Raw genomic sequence first — 23912 nt, forward strand, 5'->3', positions numbered from 1 at the left:
CATTGTAATAGCCCTTTATTTTTACAGAAGAGTTCTTAACCCTCAGGGTGGTCCAACATTGAAGCAGGCTGCCTAGGGAGGGGTGATTGATGCCCCATGCCTATCAGAATCAAGAAGCATTTGGAAAATACCCTTTAATGCTTTAACTTTTGGTTAGCCGTGAAGTTGTCAGGCAGATTCAACGATCTTTGTAGGTTCGTTGCAAATGAACAACTAAACTGATAAAACAGCTTGTTAATTTGCTTTCACATGTCATAGGGTGAAACTCTTTGTAAGCCATGGAGCTAACTGCACAGCAGTGCTAAATATTTATGTATAATCTCTACAATTGGTCTCATGAAGTCATCTCAGCCAACCTTGCTGCCTGCTTACTGCCTTACAGTGATTCTTTACAGGTTGTTTTTAAAGCAACCTGTATCAACCACAAGCCTGCAAACACAAGTTCAGGATTTAGAAGTCAGTGGATGATGTGATGGCTCCTCAAGTGCAATGCTTTCAAAAGATGGAACGGACAGTCAGTGCCTGGACAGGAAGGCAAGAGTCAAGATAACTCAAGTGATCTTCTGTTGTACTTTGTGGTAATCGTAAGGCAAGTGAAACCTAAACCTGGAAATAACCACTTACAGGATGTACATCAAATTACTACTAAACAAAGCTCCAAATACTTGACACATTGAGAAGCCAGTGCAAAACTAAAATTTATTTACTCGGAGTCAACAGTTACACAAGTAATTCAAGTGCTCAGAGTAACAGCTACTGAACTATTCTTTAGAAAAAGTTACCCACCTGTAAGTTCTAGGCCATTAAAGCAATACAAAAATATTTACAAATACACACAAGATTCCCATCTGTGGCTTCTGGATCACCGTGCTTTATATCTGAAAGAGAAACCTAAGATTTCAAAATTAAAGATCTCAAAATAAATAGCCAATATTAACAAGTCTTCAACCTGATCAGAAAACTTTAGACCTCACCATTTGGGTATGCATAATATTACAGTCTGAGAAACAGTAAGATATTAGCGTGCCCGGAACAGTGCACATTTAGGTGAGAAGTTTACAAATGTTTTCTTCTCCTCCTTCTTGACAGGAACCCATTGCCCATAGGGACTTCCCTTTCTGTCATCTTCTCTTCCTGGAGAAATTGATGGTTCTTTAACAACATGACTTGCTGGCCTCTGTAGTACTGGTTTTGCCATTGTATTCTGTAAAATAAATTACCTTTGAAAATGCTAGAAAGATAAGGAATATACCAAGACCTACTGACTTCGATGGGTTTATTTGCATTTAAGCTGGACTGTTTTCTTTCCAGCTCACAGGAGACCCAAGGACTACTAGGCATCAACTACATACACTTAATTGACACAGGATTCAGGGAAGTTTTTTCCCCATAGTTGTGCGTTACTAAAATTTAACCAAAAGATGCAACTTTAAGTTTTGGTGTAAATTCTTTCTCACATACACTTTTAAGTCTGTAGTACAGACACTCAACATTAAGTGTTGAAATGTAAACACTGATTGTAAACACATTGCTGTTGTATGTTTACAGTACTGCTAAAATACTGATCTAACCCTCTAGTAAAGTAATTGTGAAACCATCAAATTCAATTGTTACCATTATTTAAGAAATTTAATTTGGCAACCAATGCCGTGGAAAGTAATACAAGAAGGATGAATTACTGGACTTCCATTTTTGGAAAGCTCACTTACATTAGGGCTGAAAGAAATGCTCCTCTGTGTGGTTGCTCTCTCCATTCCACTTTTAGTTCTATCTTCTGTTAGTCTTCTGGGTTGCTAGAGAAAAACACACAAAGCATAAGTGGGAAGATACAATACTCTATGCAGGTTAAGGCAGTCATCATACGTTATTCATTTTCCAGTACGGTTGTTTCAGTTCTTTACATCAAAAGTAGCTGTGAGCTACTTTTGATGCTTTTTGATACTTTTTTTTTTATTGTATCTTTTGTATTTGATGCTTTTTGATGCCTTTTTTTTAAAATATGTATATATAGGCAAACAGATCCATGTTGAAGTCAGTTTGAAAAACATGTATTATCTTTATCGGTGTCCTTGTGCCAATTCACATGTGACCTGGTATCCATGCCCCAGTTAAGTCTTAAAGAGGATTCAAATGATTCAAAGCATGGAATGCCATACAATGAAATGTAGTGTTAGAGTAAGTTGCATGAAGTTCTGCGTATTAATCCTGCAGAGCTTTGGATAACAACAATAAACTTATCTGCAAGTGATGCAGGCCTCCTCTTCTGTAATCTCTCAACATCTGGAATATATTGCATATATTATGAAAGGGATGCCTGTACCATTTGTCTAAAACCCTTAGTAAATACGAAATATCAGCATCTGATAGATGTAACAATTAGCACAATTTTCTATTTATCATGAATCAGATTAACACATCATAACAGAGCCAAACTAAAGTTCAGTTTAAGCTGCTCAAGTTTCTCCCTCCCTTAAATTTACAGCAACTATAGCCCACAAGTCCCTTAATTACCAACAGATTTTCTTCATCATGTCTGGAACCATAGTCATGATTTCTATAAGACAGAAATAAAGCATGTAAAATGCATTGTGTGTTTGGGTATGTAATTTCTGGGAAACAGTTTGTTGCATATGAAAAACTTTTAACAGTTAAACAGGCAGTAAAATCAACCTTTACTAAAAACTATTCAACAGGCTTGGTACAGAGACTCCTTGTTTTAGCTCAAAAACAAACTAGTCAACGTAATAGGCAATACTGTATTAGAAAAAAAACTTGGAAGAGCTACATTTCTCACTTCTTCATAACCTAACACCAACCAAATGCCCGTACGTGAATCAACAGCTTCTCAGAGCCCAGTGCATATTCAGTGTAAAGGCAAGTCTACAGTGGTTTCTACAGTACTTTTTAGCATTCAAGTCAATTTTTTGTTCAAGAGTTTGAACTTGTAACTACAAATTCCACAGTTAAAAAATACTGTGACATCCACGCAGACCGCAAGGTTTTAAAAATATTTACCTTTTAATCAAGAATATTCCAGTTCACACTTACCTCATCTGAGTCCCCAGAATCTTCATGCTCTTGTTTTATATTTTTTGTCTCCTTGGAAGGAGTAAGGATCTTCAAACTTGCAGGCAAGACTATGTTATCTGTTCCCAGAGCTTTTGCAGCATTAGCTTTTGCAATTTCCAGAAGTTCCCTCTTTTCTACAAGAAAAAAAGAAGTGTCATTCTTTTATGTTTAAAATCAACATGTACCTGTTCATACAAGCCTAAAAACTGAACATAAACAGCCACTGCACTTGAGCAAGCATCAACTCTGATTAATTTTCATCTTAACTTTGGAAATTTAGCTTCAGTTGAAACACAAAAAATATCCTCTAAACGAATTTTTTTTTGTTTTAATATATTTTTCTAGCTATGCCAAGATTTTCTTCCAAATTCTAATTATCTGTTATGCTCTATAAAGCAACTATACTTGTTAACCAGACAAACTCAGATCTCTATAAAGGGCACGCTTTTTGCCTCACACGCAATGCAAGTCTCACAGTACCTTTTTCACTCAAATGTAGAGGTGACCTACTACGAGATCTCGTTTGTGACCTGCTTCTCCAGTTCCTGTAAGCCTCAGGGTATACTGTTCGCCCAAATCCATAGTATCTTCGGCCTCTCGAACGTGATCTGCTTCTTGAATAGGACCTTCTGTAATAGGATCTCCCACGAGACCATGACCTACTGCGCGACCTACACCGCGGAGAACGGTGGTACCTCCTGTAGTGTCTGGCGTGGTACCTTCCTCTGTAACTCATGTCGCCACGTGATCTTGACCGGCTTCTGGAATAGGAACGAGAGTATCTTCTGTACCTTCGGGAACTATTTCGTCGAGCCTGTGATTTGGATCTGGACCGGCTCCAACTCCTGGAGGAAACTGAAGAGGATGTACTTGAACTGGACCGTGAACTGCAAGAAGATCTACTAGATGACCTTGTTGATGACCTATCACAACTTCTCTCAGATCTCAAACAAGAATATCTTTTCTTTGGTGAGCTGAGTTTCAAGTCATCCATGAAATCTGCCATATCATCAGTCTTCTTAACCATCATTTCTTCCATGCAGATACTTTTAGAACCTGATTCTGTTTTTATTGTTGTTCTGTAATACCCAGTCTCCATTCCTGAGGAGTGGGGGGAGGAGAAACAAAATCATTGGTATGCAGCACGCCATTTATACATCAATTAAGCATTACAACATGCCAAAAGTTCAAGGATAATTAGACACGCGGACATTTTTTTCAATCCAGATTAGTAGCATGTTTTATGCATGACAACTTTAAATTTCATCATTTCCTCTTCTGTAGTGAGTCTTCTATATGAAATTTAAAAATGGCTTCAGTTTAAACCATGAATAGGTCTCTAGAACTTTAAGAAGTTTCTGTAGGTTTTAATACTCTTCACTCACTGTAGACACATGCCTTTTGTGAAAAAGATACAAATTGGTATTTTCCTTAAACAGGAAAAAAAGTATCCTGAAGGTAAAGCAATCACTTCAAGATCTTGACTGAACTGCACTACAAAACTTCGTCTGCACAGTCCTCCACACATCCCAGCAACATATGCACCAAATCCCTATTAAAAATATTGCAGATAACTACTACAAAAACCACAGCTAATGAGTCACTAGATGTGACCTGTTACGAATGTCACACCCGTTATGGTAATGCATTAAAATGGCTGTCCCCCTTCAGCGGCAGCCATTTTACATCTCCAAAGGTTACTGCACTCTGCGGTGTAACTATCCCACCCCCGTTACTTAAAGCCGTATTGCCACCCCGCAGATTAAGGACGGCTGCTTTAATCACACCGTTTGTATTTGGTGCTTGTTGTAAACGAGAGCTATCAAGTAAGTCTCCAAGCCTTACTAAAACGTGTCAAGTTCCACGCTCACCGTAAGAAGCGTTCTCCGTGCTACTACTGGAGATAAACTGCGCCGCTTCTCCTCTGCAGGAGGGCGAAGATCGCCGCCACCGTGCAGCACAGGTAAGGGAAACACCTGCTTGCCTCCGATCGCGCCCCTCATCACAATCCTAAGCAATCGCCGGCGCTTTCAACGCGGTACGCGCAGAGCACGGCGCAGCTCAGCCCAGCCCGGCGCAGCCCTTACCCAACCGACACCCCGCACGCGGGCCCCAGCCCGGTGTACGCCGCCCCCGCCGCCTCCCCGCCCGGCCCCCAGGGGCTCCGAGCCGCAGCGGGAGGTTCCGCGCCGGACGCCGCCTGCGGGCACCTACCGCTGGGGCCGCCGGACGCCCCCGCTGCCGGCTCTCAAGACGAGCGGCACCGCGACCGAGGCGAGGCGAGGCGAGGCCCTGCCCCGGAGACGAGCGACGGCCGCTGCCGCTGCCCGGCCCGGCCCGAAGCTTCCAGAACCTGCCCCCCGCTGACGTACCGAGGACAGCGGGACGCACGCGCAGTCGGCCAGTAACATCTCCGGGCATGCGCGCGGCTGGCGAGACACGCATGCGTATTGGCCACCACCGCCCCGCCCCGGGCGTGCTAAGGCGCATGCGCAAAGCGATCCCGCTTGGCGCACTCCTGCCCCTGGTGCGCCTGCGGGCGGCAGCCCCGTCTCGGCGGGGGGAGCGCGTGAGAGGCCGCGCGTGCGCACAGAGCACCTGGGGCCGGCCGCGGGCCCTCGCTGCCTCCTGCCGCCGGTGAGGGGCCCCCGGCCGCCGCTCCTCTCCCTGGGGCGGGCGGGGCGCTGGGCGGCGCCGTTCGCCGCTGCTTTCTTGGCCTCCCGCAGCGCCGCCGGAGGGTTCCGGCCTCGGCCTCGGCCTCGGCAGCGCGGCCAGGCCCCCCGAGGCCCGGTGGCCGCGCTGTCTGTCGGTGCCCGCCTCGGTCCCGAGGCCTCGGCCCCTGGCGGTGTGCGGGGGGCGCCGGGGGCGGGGGGCTCGGGGGGCGGCGGGCAGTCGTGGTGCCGAGCCGGCTGCTGGCTTGTGGGAGGTTCTGCTGTGAGGGAAACGCGCCTCTGTCTGTCTCTCCTAGTTCCTCAGAGCACTGCAAAATGTCAGGTCTGCTCGAGAGCGTGAGGTGCTCGGAGTGCGTTGACTGGGGAGAAAAGCGGAACACGATCGCTTCGGTGGCTGCGGGAGTGCTGGTACGTGCTGCGCTGCCTGTCCCGTGCCATTCTGCTAGCGAACTGAAAGTGAGCTGCTGGGAAATAAAAGGAGGACTGGGGGGGGGGTGTTAGCAGCAGAGTTAGCGCTGAGATGTGTTCTGGGTGCTTGCAGCCTTACAAGTCTTTCGGTTTCTACCCATGTAATTACTATTGGAGTAGATAAATCACGGATTTTGCTCTTTCACTGAACTAAACTGAAAACAAAGCTAGCCATGCTGTAAGTGAACTGTAAGTATGATTTTGTAAGCTGGCAATTTTTTCCTAGAGCAATCTTTTGTATTGTTAAAAGGCTTGCATCTGTATTTTAAGCTATTGTGCTTTCTTTTTTTTTAATAGTTCTTTACAGGTTGGTGGATAATCATAGATGCAGCTGTGAAGTACCCTAAAATGGAAGACTTCAACCATTCTTACCATGCTTGTGGGGTTATAGCCACAATTGCATTCCTAATGTAAGCATAACTTCTTGATCACAGCTACACACTCATAGAATTTCTGTGCTGTTATGAATTTAAAAAAAGAGCATAGGCTTTAAATTGAGAGGTAACTGAGAAAAATAAATCAAGGTAATATCTGATTGTTACTAACATCATAGAATGGTTTGGGTTGGAAGGGACATTAGAAACTATCTAGTTCCAGTGCCCCTGCCATGGGCAGGGACACCTCCCACCAGCCTGGGCTGCCCAAAGCCCCCTCCAGCCTCGCCTTTGGCACTGCCAGAGGTGGGGCAGCCACAGCTGCTCTGGGCAACCTGTTGTAGTGCCTCACCATCATGAAAGTAAAGAATTTTTTCCTAATATCTATTCTAAATCTATCCTCTTTTAGTTTAAAGCCATTACCCCTTGTCCTATCACTATACTCCCTGATAAAGAGTCCCCCCTCCAGCTTTCCTATAGGCCACTTCTAGGTACTGGCAGGTCACTGTAAGATCTTGCCCGGAGCCTTCTCTTCTTTAGGCTGAACAACCCCAACCTTCTCAGCATCTCTTCATAGGAAAGGTTCTCCAGCCTTCTGATCGTCCTACTGGCCCTCCTCTGGACCTGCTCCAACAGGTCCATGTCCCTGTTATGTTGGTGGTCCTAGAGTTGAATGCAGTACACCAGGTGGGGGTACTGCAGATATATAAGAGCAGATTAGAGGGAGAAAATCACCTCTCTCAACCTGCTGGTCATGCTTCTTGTGAAGCAGGCCAGGATAATATGTCTTATTTGTTTATAGCAAGTATAGTAACCATTTAAAAAACTGGACATCGTACAGATCCATGTGTTAGTAGTATTTCAGGATTTTTTTTTTAAGTTTTAGCATTGTTCTCCACTTAAAAAAAAGTGTAAGAAATGCATCACTATTTAAATGGGTTTCTGAGAAGTTTCTCCTATTGTTTTATAAACACTTCTTGCTTTACCAATGTTTACCCACCTTCATCCTGTTTTGCACATACAGGATCAATGCAGTGTCTAACGGACAAGTTCGGGGTGACAGTTACAGTGAAGGCTGTCTAGGACAAACAGGTAAAGTGGTGTAGGTTATCATATAGGGATCTCTGTGAAGTCCATAATTCTTGGAAGAGTTGTAACAACTGTACCGGTGTACATGTGTTTATGTGCATATCTCTGTGTCACAAAAGGTGCTCTGAAACTAAAGCGTGTTCAAAGTTATGGGTTTCTACTCAGACACAGGCACAAAACATCCATACGTCTTTTTTAAGGTGCTCGGATTTGGCTGTTCATTGGTTTTATGATGGCTTTTGGATCTCTGATTGCTTCTATGTGGATCCTTTTTGGAGGCTATGTTGTTAAAGGTAAGACATAACATGGAATGTGATTTGATCCATTTTTGAAAAGTTCAAATATTTTAAATGACTACTGAATTTTGCAACTTATTTTTAGATTGTTTCTAAGGAGGTCCAGTTTTCATATTTTGGTTTCCTAAACGCTACTACTTTCCCTTTTTCTGTTGTGAAAGGGAAACAAGCTGCCCTGCCTGTATGTAAGGAATTCGGGTAGCTATTGTTTGATGTTAGTGGAGTAAAATTAGCAAAGCCTTAGGCCGCAGTATGAGCTCTCTGTAACCTGAACCTGGTACGCAGTGGTGTCAATCACAGCGAGCCACACTGTGTAGGGGCCTGGGTGGCAGCGATGGGGAAGGGGGGATGTGCTGACCAAGGATGGCACCAGATGAGAACCTGCCCTGGGAGGTAACAGAAACCAACCTGCCCCACGACAAAGAACAGCTGATCTGAAGGAATATAACTTCTATGTGTCCAGAACTGATCGGGCCGTAGCGGATGAAATGAAGATTGTACAGGTATAGGAACCCAGGGAAAGTTTTCAGTGGGGTCCTTCCTTGGAGGCACCCAGCTCGAGATGATACATGGGTACCATTAAATTCTTGTTGCTTTAAATAGTTGACTCTTTTGAGTGAATTCCAGATACCTGGGGAGACCCATTTTGCTGGGGGAATCAATGGGGATCCCCTTACATGAATGCACATTTTGGGTTATAGAACGGGACAGATTTCTTTTATTTGGAAAGCTAAATGATTTTGGGAAGCACAAAAGCCACTGAAATTATTTTCCAGTGGGGTAAGCCTTGTGCTCATCTTTGTTTTGCACAGGTGAGTAACAAATTGGAGAAAACCATCTTGTCAGAGAATGAAAAGGGTTATACCAGATGTATAGTGCTATCTTAATTCCATGAGAGAACAATCTGCCTTACGCAGATTTGTTAGTAGTAGTAACAGCACTAGAAGCTTGTTGTGAGATGGGGTATTCTTGAAAAGAAAAATACTTCTGAAAAATTAATGGAGTTTTTTTTTTCCTTTAGAGAAAACAGTAGTATACCCAGGTATAGCTGTGTTTTTCCAGAATGCATTCATCTTTTTTGGGTAAGCCTATTGTCCTTTGTTTCTTACCTAATTTGTTTTCGTTTATTAAAACTGGAATTTGCTGTAATCTGTTTTTTACTTCAGCTGTATTCTTTTGCAATTAGATACGGGTGAATAAACTGCTGGTTAAGGCACTCTGTGATCTGTCTGCATAGGTCTTGTTGCAGGATCAGGACACAGATTTACAAATACTTCAACTTGCTCCCTGAAATCATGTATTTAAAATACTAGGTATTTAATCTTCTCCCTTACATATTCATGTACCTTTATTGTTTTAAACAGAGGACTGGTCTTCAAATTTGGTCGCACGGAAGATTTGTGGCAATGAACACGCCTATGGAAGTGCGTTGGCCATGTCTTTTTTTTAACTGCATAACTCCAAAAATTTTGTAAAACCATTTTGTATACAGTGACCTTCAATTGTGTCTAAAGATAAAACAAGTAAAAATTAAATCATAGCACTAAAAATTCTGTTTTCTTCCTCTGATTTAAATGTAATGTTTTTGACAAACATAAAATTGCTAAAAGTAACAATGGAAGTCACTTTTATATGTTTGCTATAAGTAAATAGAATAGTGGAAAACTGATGTATTTAACCAGCTGTTTCTATATCATCTTACAATCCAAGACCTACTAAAATGCTTTAAAACAATTTTTTAACATATTTATTAAATATTTCCGATGTCCAGACAATATAAACAGTTCCTTAATTTCAAAATTTACTGGTACGTGGCTTTTCTTGTATTACATAGAATGGTGCTGCTTTAGACTTTTTTCCCCTGAGTATTTCATTTATTCTATGGTGATATTGAGAGAGTCACTGGTAAATAATTTACTGTTGCTGTGGATGACACTGTAGAGGCACAAGTATAAATTATATAGTTGCTCTAGCTGTAGGTAGTTCATCCACAAAGCTTGCTGTAAGCTATTTCCTAACAACAATAAAAATGAGGGAAGAATACTCTTCAGCTGGGAGTTAGACCAGGGACAGTCACTACCAGGGAGAATTCTGATCCCCTAAGCATACTCATATGAACGGTGAGATACAGGAAGAGCTATTTTACCCCTTCCTCTACATACATTTTGGCTACTTGCTCAAGAAATCGCTGAGCAAAAAGATGTGGAGGAAAGGGAGGGATAAAATCTGATTCTGTAAAATGACTTCTGCTAGAAAACATCAGAAGAACTTTGCGTTGCAGAAGTTATGTTTGTTTCATTGCTGAGAAGTAAGATACTGAATATACAAGTTCAGCTTGGATTGCAGTATTACAAAGGCAGGAGTGCACTAAATGTGAAATAATGGAAGTGTGTAAGTGCATATGTATCAAGCTGAATAGCACTGTAAGCTGATGGAAGCTGCATGCAGTTGGTAAAATAAGTAAGATCACTGGCTATTTTGTGAGCTGGAATTAAGAAAAACTGGCACTTCGTCTCTGAGTAACTTTGAAACCTGTCTCACACTTCCTTTAATTGCAGTGATCTACTTTGCTTATTTTCTAATAAATGAGTTGAGGTCAGCATACATTGCTACAGTGAACAAAGAACTTACCCTTTGCTTTCAGTGTTGCAATTTTCCCCTCATTACTTCATTTTTAAGCAAGTGTGCTGAATAAATAAAAACAATCAAAGCCTGACTTCTTTAATTATGTAAGAACTTACATATCAACTATTTGGAAATAATGAAGAAACACAGGGTTGTAATCCATAAAAAAGGGGTTTGTTTACACAGAATCTTCTGCACAGTGAGGCTGTAGCTCATGGACCAAAGCCCCTGCTTGTCTCAGCTGAAGTCCTCTGCAAACAGGTATGTGCTGTGTTCCATTCAAATCAAAAGTAAGGCCTTTAAAACATCTTATTGGCAGTCTTAAATCAATACATTTTAAAATCTTTTACTTTTCCAAGTTGACCATCTATCCAGTACCAAAAAAAATAGTATGTGCTATTACCAATTCTTGTATCTACAGCGTAGAAGCTCTATACAATGTTCCTTAAAATGATTAAAAAACAAACCACTTTTCAAAAATATGAAAAAAGAAAACATCAAAATTCAGCGTGAGACACTTTGGAAATCGGGTTTTAGCATTGGTACCATGAAGCTTGTTGCACAGAATTAGGCCCAATCCAGTTAAATTTATCGCATAACCAGCCCTATCCAAACAAACGGCAATACCCAAGCAAGGACTATTCCCTCATTCGCTGACTGACATTCACGTCTTCACAGCAGCCAGAGCCTTTTGGATAGCTGACCATGTGCAGACTGCCACTGCTCAAGAATAGTGTTCTAAGGCTTGTTCCTGAAGTAATGAGTAACGATGCTGTTGATTTCAGTGAGGCCATCCACAAGCAGAACAATTTAATTTTTGCTGTTTGAACATCCAGAGAGCTAGCCTGAACCACGCAAGTGTAGATTTTTCTTCAGGCAGTCAGGTAACTTAAGAGTTGAGTCTGGCAAGATGCAGAGTTCTGGCCCAGATCCAGCTCAGTCATTAAATCCTTGCTTTACAAGGCCTCTAACAGAATTTAGCTTAAAAACAAGCACTTTAACACTTCACTACATCAGAGTAAGTGTACTCCCTGTACACATAATATTAAAATACATATTTTGGCTTTTAAACTGGGGAGTTAAAAATAGCTTTCTAAAAATCTCTAAGCGTTTTCACTGATAAGCCATTACAGCGATGAATGCAGCAAACTTTTTTGTACATGTTCTACAAACTATTTAAGGCAAGACCATTAAAGCAGAAAAGCTAAATGCATAATAACTTTTGCATGTGTAAATTTACAACCTGGTCTTTCAAGAATAACTAGAACAGTTTGTTACCAAACTTTTGTGTGGGAAGGCTTTTTTGAGCATGAGAATTGATAATTAATTGCTCTTTCATCCGATCATGGTTACTCATTTTATCTAGTGACCTTCTCTTGGTCGATCTTTCATGTGGGTTCATCCATTCAAAATCCAACAGCCAAATGGGGAAACTGCAAGACAAACATTCTTGTATCAGAACATTTTATGCATCAAATCATCATATGAAAAAGGTAATGGAGAGCCTTATTAGAAGCTTATTCTCATTTCTGTGATTCAGACATAGGGTCACATTCAGTGCCTAAATGTGCACAAAGCCTGTGTTTATGCACCAGCTTTAAAAGCCACTCTACGCCCAGTGAAGGCCAGGAGACTTGGTCTGCTTACTGGCTTCTAAAAATCCCACTCTTAGATGCTCAAATTTCCTCAAGGACAGTATATGAAGGACAGGACGTCAGAGCATGTAAGATTATGCATCACAACAGACAAGTTCATCTCAGATTTAGCTTTGTGCCCACCAACAGCTCTGAGAATCCTAGCTGAAGACTACATACATTTACAATATGCAGGCTCTAAACAGTTCATCAAACGGCATTCAAAGTGTCCTATGAAATGAATGCTTGGTGCTATATATACTCCCACATGGTTAACTTTACCCTGAAGCTTACCTCCCAATAAAAGTGGTCTTCAAAATACTTTGATACAGGGATGATCTTCAACAGTTTGAAGTTTAAGATTAAACCTATTTGTAAAAAATATACATGTATCACAGAAAGGGGAAGAGTGTGTATAACTGGAGGTTTCTTAGTAACACACATGCAAATGTAACATCAAAATACAAAAGGGGAACAAAATGCTTCATCAGAGCCCCTTGACTCAAGTTGACTTTAAGTACAGAGAAGCTTACCAGGATTAAGGCCTGTATTATAAAAGCTTAATTTGTACAGGTAAAACTCCATTAAACAGTCTGCCAGATTCTAAAGATACGTAACAAGTCATTAATTTCTTGCATGAAAACTGCCTGTGTATTTAAAGCAAACAGGCTTATCAGCACTGTTAGCTTGAGATTTCAGATGGAAACGTAGATTTTTAAACTTAATGACCAAATGATTGTTTAAGCTGTTTTTTGTAAAAACTGCTTGATTAGCTCAACCTCTTTAACTACACCTGAGCTAATGCAAAGGTTGCAGATCAATTAAAGCACAAAAAAATAATTTTAAAGTATATTTCACAGCAACTTTTAACTACCATTTCTCTTTCACTCAAACCAGAATTAACAGAGAAAAATGCAGCTGCCATAAAATAGGCAGAATGTCATACGAGGAACACATGAGCCCTGATGACCCCAAACCACTAGTGATCAAAGGCCTAATGTTTCACTTATGTAAGCAAGCTACTGACATTAGTGGAACTTTGCAGATTTATACCAACAGGCCTAAAAAATGAGAAACTCTAAGATAGCATTTTTCTGTCAGTAAGACAATACCAAAATGTAGAAATATTTTCATCCTCACACATCTCCTGTATGAAATCTGAAGGCAGCTGCTAAGCATCTGTTAAAATAAATGTCACCAACGAATGAATGGTGCTAGCAGGTTATGCTGAATACATCTCTTCTTCAAAGCCCATCTATGAAGAGTTCTTGGTGTTAACGTGTCCAACAGTTTCCTTCTATATGAACAAATCATTTATACATAGAAACACACTTTAACACCCCAGTTACGCTGGCATCTTTCTACCAAGAGTTCCACTGACATGGTAACAGGTGTAATAGGAAGACATTTGCCCATGGTGAAAATGAGGAAGATATTACTGAAACGTTTTTCCATACTTACCTGTAATAAAACCTGTTATCAAGGCAACACTGATGGTCAGGCAGAAGGCACCGATGTAAATCATGACCACGTAACCCAGGCTGAAAAGCAAAACAAGTGTTTCGCCTTTGACAGTTTGATTTTAACAGAATGTGAATTAGTCTGCCTCAAGTGGTGCACATGCACGTTTCCTGTCAAAACCTCTAAATTATTATTTTAGAATCTTTATACAGCTGCAATTAGATGTTTTAAGAGATCCTAGCAGAAGCCTAATACAGACTGATACTGCACCGTGATTCATTCCTGTGTAAGTTGAGAAACTTACACAGAGAACTTCTTGTATAATGCAACATGGGCTTGATTTGTGAAAATGAGGTGCCAGTGCCATTTCAAAAAAATCCTACAAAGACCTATACTTCACTGACCCTTTTGCAGGATATCTCCCCAAGTATAATTTCCAGTTGGGTGTCCAGAGTGGCTGTAGTCCAGGCTGGCATTTTTGCCCCTGATTAAGGGTTAAAGCCTTTTTCAGACAGAAATGATGATTTTTTTTTTTGTCTCTGCTGCTGTATTAGCGTACAAAGCTTTCCCGAAACACAAAAGTCAATGAGTCTTGGAAGGATGTGCTTCCCCATCCTTCATCTCCCATGTCCGCTGTATTTAATATCAAATGAAAAGGGAGAGAAAATGGGACCAAAACGTAACATTAAAGTTCTGATCCAAAGCCTGCTCAACTCAGAAAGTCTTTATACTAACGTTTTTGGACTTCAGAGATGATCTGAAGTTATCTGGTAAAATATGATTTATCTGTGATAACTTTCAGGCTTTCTCTATGTGTGAGAACTCTATTCAGGGTACCATACAATAATCATTAAACTTATTAATAGCAAAAAATGATGTACCTTGGTAAAACAGTCCATTTTTTTATTACTAAGAGAACAACCTGGGCAACAGCTCCAAGTAAACCAGGCAAGCCAAAAGTGAAATGAACTCCAGATGCATCATGAATCTTGAGAGCAGGATTCAAGCATCTCTGGAAAGAGGAAAAAGTTTAACTGACAGACAAAACCTCAGGTCGATTACAGCAGATTGCCTATCTTAGAAACATAATTTTGGTCTTTTAACTTGCAATCCTGCACTCCAGTCAAGTCTTCGTTTCCTGGCTTTAATTTCTTTGAAAAAGAGGTTTACTTTGAAGTATTCTACGTTGGAAAAGAAGTTTATACAGCTTATACAAAAAGGAATTTCAGGTTTTGAGCATTACCTGTAAACAGAAAGATCCTAATATGGTTATCAGACTGGCAAGCAGACCCAAAATCATTGCAATCCAGGGATAGTCAATACTCTCTGCTGCATAACAAACAGTAACCCCACCCGCTAGTGCTGCACTGTGGACATGAGTCTGTAAAATAAAATAACAAAAACATGGAGTGAGAATTCAGTCATTGCTTGTCTTATAGCTGTACAATATCATAGACCACTAATCTTATGCAAGTAGAATGTCTTTTGCATGAATTTGTGCTTCTGTATACGGTGAATTACCATCTGAGAATATAATTTCTAAGTTACATTTAAAGACTTCTGCTTGGCGAGCTAATGACGACTGTGAAGCTGAAAATTTGGAGCTGTTTTTACTTAATAGATATTATACTTTCGGTGATTTACTGAAAGTAACAGAAAAATAGCTTTTTCACACCGCAGTTTTCTCTCAAGTCTTACCATTCTGAATTTTCCATCCGTTGTGGTCAGAACAGACAATGTGAAGGCAGTTACAGCACTCACTGCAAGTGCAAAGTAGGTGTTGTAGATTGCTTTGGTCTTGTCTGCATCAGCTAGTACAGAATTGAAGCTTGGCCAGAATACCCAAAGAAAGAGAGTGCCTTGGAGACAAAGACAAGCAACTATCATTACCTGCTCTAAAACACAGTAAATCTATCACAGGCTGTGTCTGGAAGGCTCCAGCCCACATTTCTGCATTTGCTGCAATTCTGCAATTCCCTTGTGAACAAAGGATAGCAGCACTTTACAGCACAGACAGCCCTGGGAGCTGACTGCTATTCCAACACCTTCCCAGAAACTTGGTAATATCATACATGCAGCCAAATCAAGGCTCTACTGGGAGTTGTCTGGTCTTTCATGGAGCTCAAGGCATGATGTACTTAATGCTTTTCAAGAACACCTTTAAAAACTACTTTCTCATATATAGTCCCCTTAAACAGAGGTTTAAATACAAGTGGGAACAATTTCACCGTTCATTTCCAAACAATTAGCATTATGCTTGTTCTGCACAGGCATTTGAAAACAGGCTTTCAATGGTACCAAAAATAACGATATCCAGGAATATTAAGCACTGCTGAACAGAAGAAACTTTTTGAAAATCCAGGAGCTTGCTCCGATGTTTTTGCACAGATGTATATAAGTGCACAGATGACAGTACAGATAAGCTGCCGTTTATTTTGCTTTGTCTAGACATTAATCGTTGTTGTTCAACTTCCATAGCTAATATTCACTTCTCCATAACTGAACCAGAGAGGTACCAGTCCCTGAGCACTTCACCTGACAGTAAAATTTTAAGTTTTCTTTCGTCAAGTCTATTAAAAAATGACAGGCAGTGTCACTATAAAGCACAATGGTTAAATCCAGCTCCCCTGGCAGCTAATGCTTTTCTAAAAGCTTATCTTGTCTCCCTGAAATGCTGAACTGTGTCCGCTAAATTTCACCCTATCAGTGCACCAAAGAGGTGATAATCTTGCCTCTCAGACAGGGTATTTGGCCCATTAACCTTGATTTGATCTGGAAAACTGACAGGCTTCCCAGCAAACTAGTACTATTTGTTCAGATTACGTTCCTAACTCATGTTTTTCTGCAAGTGTAGTGCTATTTCTGTCAAAGATACCCCTTGAGAAAAGGACTTCTTCATAAGTTCAGTGCTTGCAGTCTACCCCAAAAGACTGGATACGTTTCACCCCACAGGTGATATACTAATCTGCCAAATGAAGTCTTAAGTTTGCTTCAGGTGGGTCTGTCCCACCAACCAAGATATGGGACTAAATTGCCATTTTGGCAATTCAAAACCAGTGCTAGCAGTGAAGACTGGTGGAATTATCCTTACTATGACAATCTTATAAACATTAATTCAGTAGTTAGTTATTAAAAAAAAACAACAAACAAACAAAAAAACTACTAATGTTACTGACATATTCTTATGAGCACCTGCTCAGCTATGAAAATCAAAGGTTTACAATATGGTTCCAAATATGGATGAAGACTTCAGCACTCTTCACACAGTCCCCAGAAAAAATGGAACTATAAGGAATTTGCTTGCTCCTTTCTGCCCATGTTACCTCAGATATTATCCAAGGTATAGATATATAATTACTTAGGATAGCAAGCACTTGCTTGTAGCAAGCTGTACTAAAATTATAACAATGGCTTAAGAGCATCTTGATAAGTTGATTAAAATACTGTTCTGTAATTCTCCAGCAAAGCAAGAACTTCAGGGACTCAGAAGAACAGCATTTAAATTTCTCTTTCCCCAAAGAAAAAATTTCACCTTCTTTGGGGTGAAGACCAACTGAGAATTACACTCTGGGCCTTCATTGCAAGATCTTAGTTCAGCTGGTGACAGTTACATAACAGAAGTCACAATAATGAGGAAACTAAATTGCTTCTTTAAGAAAAAAAATGGAACTCCCATATGTTCAGCCTATCATCACTCAGATCCTTTCTCATGCGCATGTCTGTATCATATTCCCCTCCTTTCAGTGGGTTTTTATCTTCTCATTTATGTTACTAGGCAGGGACTGTATTTTTATATCTCTGTACAGCACCTTGCGAAGAAAAACTGAGCCTCAGCCCATTTGGCACTCTAAACACTACTGAAATACAAGTAATAACCTCAGTACATATGTCCCTTACCGATATGCCTATACAAGGCCAAAAGAGAGAATTCAGTTGCGAGAGGGAGCAGTTAATTTGCTGTAGACTTTGAGCTGAGACTGACACAAGCAAACAGCCTCTGCAAGAGTGACTTACATGCCTGGTAGGAAAACTGCCGAGACTCACCAACTCATTGTCAGAAACCACGAACCACAGCAGCATTCTATGCTGGACAGCACTCAGACCTGTACTTTGAATGCAAAAGCTTCAGTGTGCCATGGCCTGTTCCCCAAAACCTCCCTCTTGCTCTCACTGCAATCTCTTCTTTCATCTGAGACATTAAACCAAATGTCTTACCCAACATTGACAATAAATACGACTTCGGGGTACTTGCATTCTTCTCAGACCTTGGTGATGGCTCAGAGAAACGTGAGGAGACTGCCAGACCAAAGTAGGCTCCAAACAGGTGAACGTGCATCATGCTGATGTTGTCTGGAACCTGTATCAACAGAATAATTTTGTAACATTTTATGCCACAGAAACCCTTTGATGAAGACCCTGATATAGTTACTCATACAACCTCCGTATGAACTATTTGTTATCACAGTCTCTCAGTTTAGGCCCGAGTTATTAATGCCACATTAATTTATCTGAGCTCATTGTAGCTCATAAACGCACAATTCATCTACAGAGAGCCTGAAGTACATTTACATTGTACATTAAATGCAGGTCTTTCTGTGCTGTCCAGGCTGGGCTCGTCTATCATTCACGCTGTTAATCTTCCAGAGTGAACCAACAGGGAGGGAGCAAAGGTTAAAGATAATTAGTACCTTAGCATAGGTCAAAGCTTTCATACATGTGTTGGGGGTGGGTCAGGGCATGGGTAAGGTCAAATGCACTATATCCCAATCCATCAGATCAGCTTATCCTTCAAGGTCAAGAATCAGCTAATTATATTGGTGCAGAATACTCAGCATTTGGAGGTTGATGCTTAAATGTACTCTCACGGTCAGACTTCATATCTCAGTGAAATCATAGCCACAATCTAACTGAATGAGATAAAATACACTGATGTTCCCATCAGCATAGCACTAAGGAATCACCAAAAAGCAACACTTTCAAAGTCCATGTGAAACTTTCCCCTCTGTTACTAGAAATCATACTACTATACCTGCAGGAATCGCTTGTTGATCCATCTGCTCGCATGGAAAACTATTACCTCTACAACTGTCATCACAATTAATTGTATAGGATTAGTTTTTCCAAGAACTGCTCCACTGGAGATGACCACAGCAGTCATACTCACAACAGCCGTTGTTATGCTGTAATGAAAGAAAGAAAATAATAATAATTCCATATCGGGACCACACCAGGGGCAATGAAAGAATGACAGATGGCCAAGTGTACTTGACACTCCAAAGCCCTCCAAAAAGTCTGCAAATGACCATGCTAATTCACAATCAGGTCAACAAAACAAGGCATTATCCTTGACAAAAAGCAGTCAGCAGCTCCAGATTAGTTCTTGTGAGAACTGGAATAATTACATTTTCAGATCACCTTCCTTTGCTTCTCGAAGGAGGAGAACTAATAAACCTTCCATCAGAATGGAGCACTGGACACCAAGTACAATAATGAGGAGGTTGAATCCTGTGCTGCTAAAGCTGTATCTTTTCAGAAATGCCAGGAAAAAGCCAAATCCAAAAATCACCATGTTGTTGACATCTTGAAAATCTGCGTGACAGAAAAGACCAAGAGAGCAGTCAAGTGATTAATGCAGATTGGATTTCTGGTTTAAAAAAATAAAAAAATAATAATAAAAAAAAAAAAAAACAATTAACTAAGAAGCCTTTAGATAAAAAATTTGGTGCCAATATTATTTTTTAAAGATTCCCAAAGCTTTCTTTCTGATCCATAAGCAACCAGAAAGACAATACCATTGGCCCTGAATTTAATTTTACAAAGCGACTTCAGAACAGATGAACACAGAAACCATTGCATAAAAGGAAGAGGCTGTCCAAGGTACAAGGTCTTGGATCTGTAGGCCTGGAAGTATCCCCCAGGACATGCTAACAGTCATAGTCTCATATGGCTGTGCAGACCTCTACATACAGCAAAATACTAAACTGCTAGTAAGCAGGTCTCATTTTTCCCAGCTATAAAACAGGGAGGGCAATACCAGAATGTCACGAGGATTAATCAACTCACTTTTGCACAGCACTCTAAATACTCTATACACTATGGCTGTAGCATACTCTGTTCATACATTCCTTTAATCAATGCACAAAATGCATTTCCAGAATATATTTAAGCCCTTAATTGCACTGTAATAGCTTCATGTATTTGAAGCAAGCGTTCAGACGGAAAACACTGCCATCTTGAATTTTTACTTTGTAGCACGCCGCCTTCACTGCACAAGAGTTAGGCCCCTAACTCAGTGCAGTGCCTGCCCTCAGAAGTTTATGTTCATAGGAATCAAGATTACCACCAACAGAGAGCAAGAACAGATAAGCAAGGCAATTAGTATCACATCTTTGTTCACTGTCTTTGCTTTGATATAAATAAATATAATACATGGCAAAGAAGAGTACTTAAAGGGCAGTAAAAACATTCTACTCATTAACAAAAACACAAAACTGTTTAATCCCAACTCTACTGCACTGCAAAATAAAAGCACACATTCAACCCTTCCTTTCACAGCAAAACCAGCAGTCTTACCTGTGTAGGAAATGTTTGAGATGGAGGCATTGTAACCTGAGAACAAAAAGTAGAAGAGGATGATGAAAACAGTTTCCAGAAAAAGGATTAGCCACGGCACGCTTTTTCGGAAGCTGCGGTAATTAGAAGGCATTGTGCACTAGACCATACATAAGCACAAACGCATTAATATTTTTTCTATAAAAATGTTCCAGTAACCTCAAACTAATAGAAAAGGCAGAGGGGGGAGGGAGGAGGGGCAGAAATAAAAGAGATAAAAAGCCCAAGAGGCGTCAGCAAGGAACAGTTCCTTATCTGTGACAGGTCAGGAGCCCAAGCTCGCCACAGCTGACACGGACTGAGCTCTGAGTGTTCACGAACCCAGACATATCAAATTGTCAATACTGTAATGCTCCAGGATACCTTCCGTACAGCTGCTCTGGTGCCTTACAGATAAGCTACGTTGCAAGTAAAGAATATGGACTCGTAAGAGTAGGATGTTGAAGTTCATGCTAAATCATTATTTATTTACATCTAGTAATCCTAGATCCAAACCCCTCCATCTAAACATCAGGGAGGGTCCTGCTGAGATTCTGACTGTGATTCTTGGGTTGGTTAGCCTCACACACACTGAATCCAACCCAGTGCCAGGGAATTGAGACTCTTTGGACAAGCAGAAGTAACGTAGCATTTTCTGTGCTACTTGCAATATTGGTCTATTTTTTTTAGAGTATGGCTATGGAAGCAGCCACAGTGAACACTGTAGTAAACCTTGCTAACCCCGGTGCCTGGAAGTTGCAGGCAGACATGCTGCAGGCTTTAAACCCTCCCAATTCTTTCTTTCAGATCTAAACTGCATCCAGAAATTTATCAACTTTTATTACCACATTGTGGCTACAAGGTACTTGTTGCCTTACGGGTTGTGAGCTCTTTGGTTGTCATAGGCTTTTTTTTTTTTTAAAAAAAAAAACAAACAGGAGCCATTAGAGTTAACATTTTGGGCACATAAGAAGGGCCATATGGTAAAAGTTAGCTATGTGCATTGTGTGTTCTTATCCACAGTCACTGTAATTTGATAGATAAGGTTATATGCCCTGTTGAGGACAGGCAATTAACGAGTCCATAATCTGAATTTCTTCAGATTATGAATTATAATTCTTCAGATTACTATCTTCTCAGTATTCACTATGCTCCTGGGAAACTGAACCCTTCTTTGTTCAGGTAGTGTAGACCAACATACTAAGGTTATGTCTCTGACTTCCTACTTAGAGGCCGTATCAAATTGAGTGCTGTGCTTGCATGCTGGGCTTTGAGGTAGCAGCAACGCATACAAATAGAAAGCCACCTACTGGTGAAAGAAGTATGTATAAAACAAAAATGTATGTGTAATTCCATTTCACTTATATTTGTTAAGTACATATGAGCCCTAAAAACTCATACAACCTGCAGAGGACTCCTTTTAGATATATTAACACTGTTAGGAAAAAATAAATAAATTAAAAAAAATAGATATTTTGAAGCCCCATCAAGGAGTAAGTATGGAAACTTGACAGGGCAAAACAAAAGGTAAAAGTTTGTAACTGGAAATGGGAAAGGGGAAAAGGAAAAACTCCTCCAAGGAAAAGCCTAATTCAAGATAGCAGAACCTGTCTAAAAGTGAAGACAAGGTGGGGAAACAAACAAAACAACAACAAAAAAACAACAAAGAAGCAAGGGGTTTCACAGAATCATCTAGGTTGGAAAAGACCTCCAAGATCACCGAGTACAACCTCTGACCTAGCACTAACAAGTCTGTTAGATACTATTGAAAATCTGCACTCAAACATTTGGAGGTGCTATTTAAATTTAACAATTACATGGGACTTCTCCCAGCTCAGGACAGGAGGAAGGAACAATTCCCCTTCTGCAAAACCCAGACTACATGACACAATGGCTTTCAAGCCGTATGTGAAACATTTGCAGTTGTGGTGGTATTTTGTACTTTCCTCATATGCAATAGCAAATTGCTTTACCAGCTTTTACTTAGGCCTAATAAAACCGCAAGTTAACAAAAAGTACCCTTACTCCTATTTCAGAAACTCCTAACGAACATTTAAATGGATTTCCAAAACGTGCAGAGCACGGCCCTAACTTCAGAAAAATTCCAATGCCGGAACATCTGCGTTCAGCTCCTTTTTGTGGGAATTGGACCATGTGGCCAACTCAGACGTTACCAGAACGTCAGGTGAACTTTTTTCTAGAGAAGGGAACCGCTGAAACACGACACTAGGAGCTGATTTGGGTAACTGATGCTGTTTGTGCGATTTATGAACGCGACATATCTTTCATCCTTTTCCAGCAAGAATCGTGCTCAGGCTTTAAGAGTGCCTGGGAGCTCCTCCACCATTGCACCCCCACCAGATGAACAGAAATATATATATTTTTTGACCTCTGTTACCAAGTCTCCTGGCAGCGTTAACACTCACGGGGAAAATACTCCAAAAGCTAGGAATTTAACCGTATTTTTCCCCCAGAACTCTTCTTGAGAACTACGTGCCACACTAATTGTTTTTTTTGGGATTTCCACCTTAAACTCCCTCCCAGCCAGAACGCCCCAGGCGCAGTGACCGCGGGCACGGCGGGGCAGGAGCTCGGCCCACACCGGGTCTCCGCCAGCGCCACCCTCCCGTCAGCCCCGCCGCGGGGCCCGGCAGCGCCCTGGGCCTCCCTCCCCGCCCGCCGCTCCGCCCCGCCTGGTGCTCGGCCAGGGGGCGCCGTTCCGCCCCACAGGGGCCAGGCGTAGCCGGGACGGTCGGCCCCGGCCCGGGCGGCCGAGGGACGAGCGGGCGGCAGCGAGAGGGCGGAGCTGGCCCGGGCCCCGCCGCGCTGCGGGCGGCCGAGGGGCAGGCGAGGAGCCAGGCCCGGAGGCCTCCGCCAGCTCCCGCTCGGCCTCCACAGCCCCCCGCGCAGCTCGGCCCGGCCGGCACCGAGCACCCCAGGGCAGCGCAGGCCCCACCCCACCCGCCTTGGGGCCCTGCCCCTCATTGGCCCGGCCGCCTCCTGCCGCGGGCTCTGATTGGCCCAGCCCCAAGCCCCGCCCGCCCGTGGGAAGGCCGGGACAGGACGCCGCGTCGCCCCGCCCTCCCATCCCGCTCCGCGGTTGGGCCGCCGGCTGTCACTCCAGTGTGCGCGTCCCCGCGTGCTGCAGGAGGCCGCCCGTCCCCGTGCTGCTTTGTGCCCGCCCCGCCCCCCGCGAGACGTCCGGCCGGGGCCGCGCTGTGGTGGGAGCACGGCGCGCCCGGGGACTTGGCTTTCCCGACAGACGATTTGCCGGCGCGGCTGCCAATCATTATGGGGGCGGAGCTCTTCAGCGTTACGCTGTCAGAGGGAATTAAGCCCCGCCTTCTTCCGCTTCCGACTGGATAGCTGAGCTGTCCTGTTCTTTTTCTTTTTCTTTTCCATTGGGCAGCACTGTTGTCAATCGCAGCACGGGGCGGGAACTAGCGCAAGACGACAGTAGGCGGGAGCAGAACAAACCCTGCTCAGAGATTGGGTTAAAAGCCATCAATTCGCGAGCCCCTTTCCTACGACTGATTCTCCTGGCCGTCAATCAAAGACGTGGGCGGGCCACCTGACCGCGCGGGGGCGGGACCAACTTTCTGATGCTCTGATGGGCCTCCTCGGCCGTCCGTC

The 23912-nt window shown here is 42.1% G+C and overlaps 3 protein-coding genes across 13 annotated transcripts; 1 reads left to right on the forward strand and 2 right to left on the reverse strand.

Annotated features, from left to right (window-relative positions):
- Window positions 1-680: 680 nt before the first annotated feature.
- On the reverse strand, window positions 681-5554 carry RSRP1 (arginine and serine rich protein 1). 4 transcript variants are annotated; one of them, XM_048049626.2, is made up of 5 exons: window positions 5442-5544; window positions 3550-4170; window positions 3049-3203; window positions 1710-1793; window positions 681-1204 (listed from the first exon to the last, which is right to left on the reverse strand). In XM_048049626.2, exons 1-5 carry the CDS (start codon window positions 5512-5514, stop codon window positions 1019-1021), a joined length of 1119 nt encoding a protein of 372 aa, XP_047905583.1. In that variant the 5' UTR covers window positions 5515-5544; the 3' UTR covers window positions 681-1018. The 4 variants fall into 4 exon arrangements, with proteins under 4 accessions (XP_047905583.1, XP_047905584.1, XP_013039769.1 ...); XM_048049627.2 differs by having other exon boundaries at window positions 5284-5472; XM_013184315.3 differs by lacking the exon at window positions 5442-5544 and adding an exon at window positions 4941-5176.
- On the forward strand, window positions 5550-22674 carry TMEM50A (transmembrane protein 50A). Of its 5 annotated transcripts, none has more exons than XR_010826515.1 (8): window positions 5550-5706; window positions 6038-6149; window positions 6507-6619; window positions 7608-7675; window positions 7873-7965; window positions 8990-9050; window positions 10780-10854; window positions 22316-22674. XR_010826515.1 is itself a non-coding variant. In XM_048049631.2 (7 exons), the coding sequence occupies exons 1-7, from the start codon at window positions 5558-5560 to the stop codon at window positions 10802-10804; spliced, it is 621 nt and encodes a 206-aa protein (XP_047905588.1). In that variant the 5' UTR covers window positions 5550-5557; the 3' UTR covers window positions 10805-15093. The 5 variants fall into 5 exon arrangements, 3 of the variants coding, with proteins under 3 accessions (XP_047905588.1, XP_047905587.1, XP_066838849.1); XR_007158671.2 differs by lacking the exon at window positions 22316-22674 and adding an exon at window positions 19941-20156; XM_048049631.2 differs by lacking the exon at window positions 22316-22674 and having other exon boundaries at window positions 10780-15093.
- On the reverse strand, window positions 9332-23600 carry RHCE (Rh blood group CcEe antigens). Of its 4 annotated transcripts, none has more exons than XM_013184130.3 (11): window positions 22807-23600; window positions 20262-20297; window positions 19091-19277; window positions 18718-18868; window positions 17904-18045; window positions 15387-15547; window positions 14932-15069; window positions 14570-14700; window positions 13689-13768; window positions 12522-12595; window positions 9332-12026 (listed from the first exon to the last, which is right to left on the reverse strand). In XM_013184130.3, the coding sequence occupies exons 3-11, from the start codon at window positions 19255-19257 to the stop codon at window positions 12000-12002; spliced, it is 1071 nt and encodes a 356-aa protein (XP_013039584.1). In that variant the 5' UTR covers window positions 19258-19277; window positions 20262-20297; window positions 22807-23600; the 3' UTR covers window positions 9332-11999. The 4 variants fall into 4 exon arrangements, with proteins under 4 accessions (XP_013039584.1, XP_013039583.1, XP_013039582.1 ...); XM_013184129.3 differs by having other exon boundaries at window positions 22706-23600; XM_013184128.3 differs by having other exon boundaries at window positions 22669-23600.
- Window positions 23601-23912: the final 312 nt, after the last annotated feature.

Source organism: Anser cygnoides, chromosome 24, assembly GCF_040182565.1.
Source record: "Anser cygnoides isolate HZ-2024a breed goose chromosome 24, Taihu_goose_T2T_genome, whole genome shotgun sequence".
Lineage (NCBI taxonomy): Eukaryota > Metazoa > Chordata > Aves > Anseriformes > Anatidae > Anser > Anser cygnoides.

Excerpts from the sequence above, each read along its gene's own strand:
- RHCE (XM_013184125.3), bottom strand. The coding sequence starts at position 20,394 with ATGCCTTCTAATTACCGCAGCTTCCGAAAAAGCGTGCCGTGGCTAATC. Across the intron at positions 19,278-20,261 it reads CTCAAACATTTCCTACACAG|ATTTTCAAGATGTCAACAAC; the intron begins GTAAGACTGCTG and ends TCTGTCACGCAG. Across the intron at positions 12,596-13,688 it reads GATAACAGGTTTTATTACAG|GTTTAATCTTAAACTTCAAA; the intron begins GTAAGTATGGAA and ends TTTTACAAATAG.
- RSRP1 (XM_048049626.2), bottom strand. The coding sequence starts at position 5,514 with ATGCGTGTCTCGCCAGCCGCGCGCATGCCCGGAGATGTTACTGGCCGA. Across the intron at positions 1,794-3,048 it reads ATTCTGGGGACTCAGATGAG|CAACCCAGAAGACTAACAGA; the intron begins GTAAGTGTGAAC and ends GTTTTTCTCTAG. Across the intron at positions 1,205-1,709 it reads GCATTTCTTTCAGCCCTAAT|AATACAATGGCAAAACCAGT; the intron begins GTAAGTGAGCTT and ends TTTATTTTACAG.
- TMEM50A (XM_048049630.2), top strand. The coding sequence starts at position 5,558 with ATGCGCAAAGCGATCCCGCTTGGCGCACTCCTGCCCCTGGTGCGCCTG. Across the intron at positions 6,150-6,506 it reads CGGTGGCTGCGGGAGTGCTG|TTCTTTACAGGTTGGTGGAT; the intron begins GTACGTGCTGCG and ends TTTTTTTAATAG. Across the intron at positions 7,676-7,872 it reads AGGCTGTCTAGGACAAACAG|GTGCTCGGATTTGGCTGTTC; the intron begins GTAAAGTGGTGT and ends GTCTTTTTTAAG.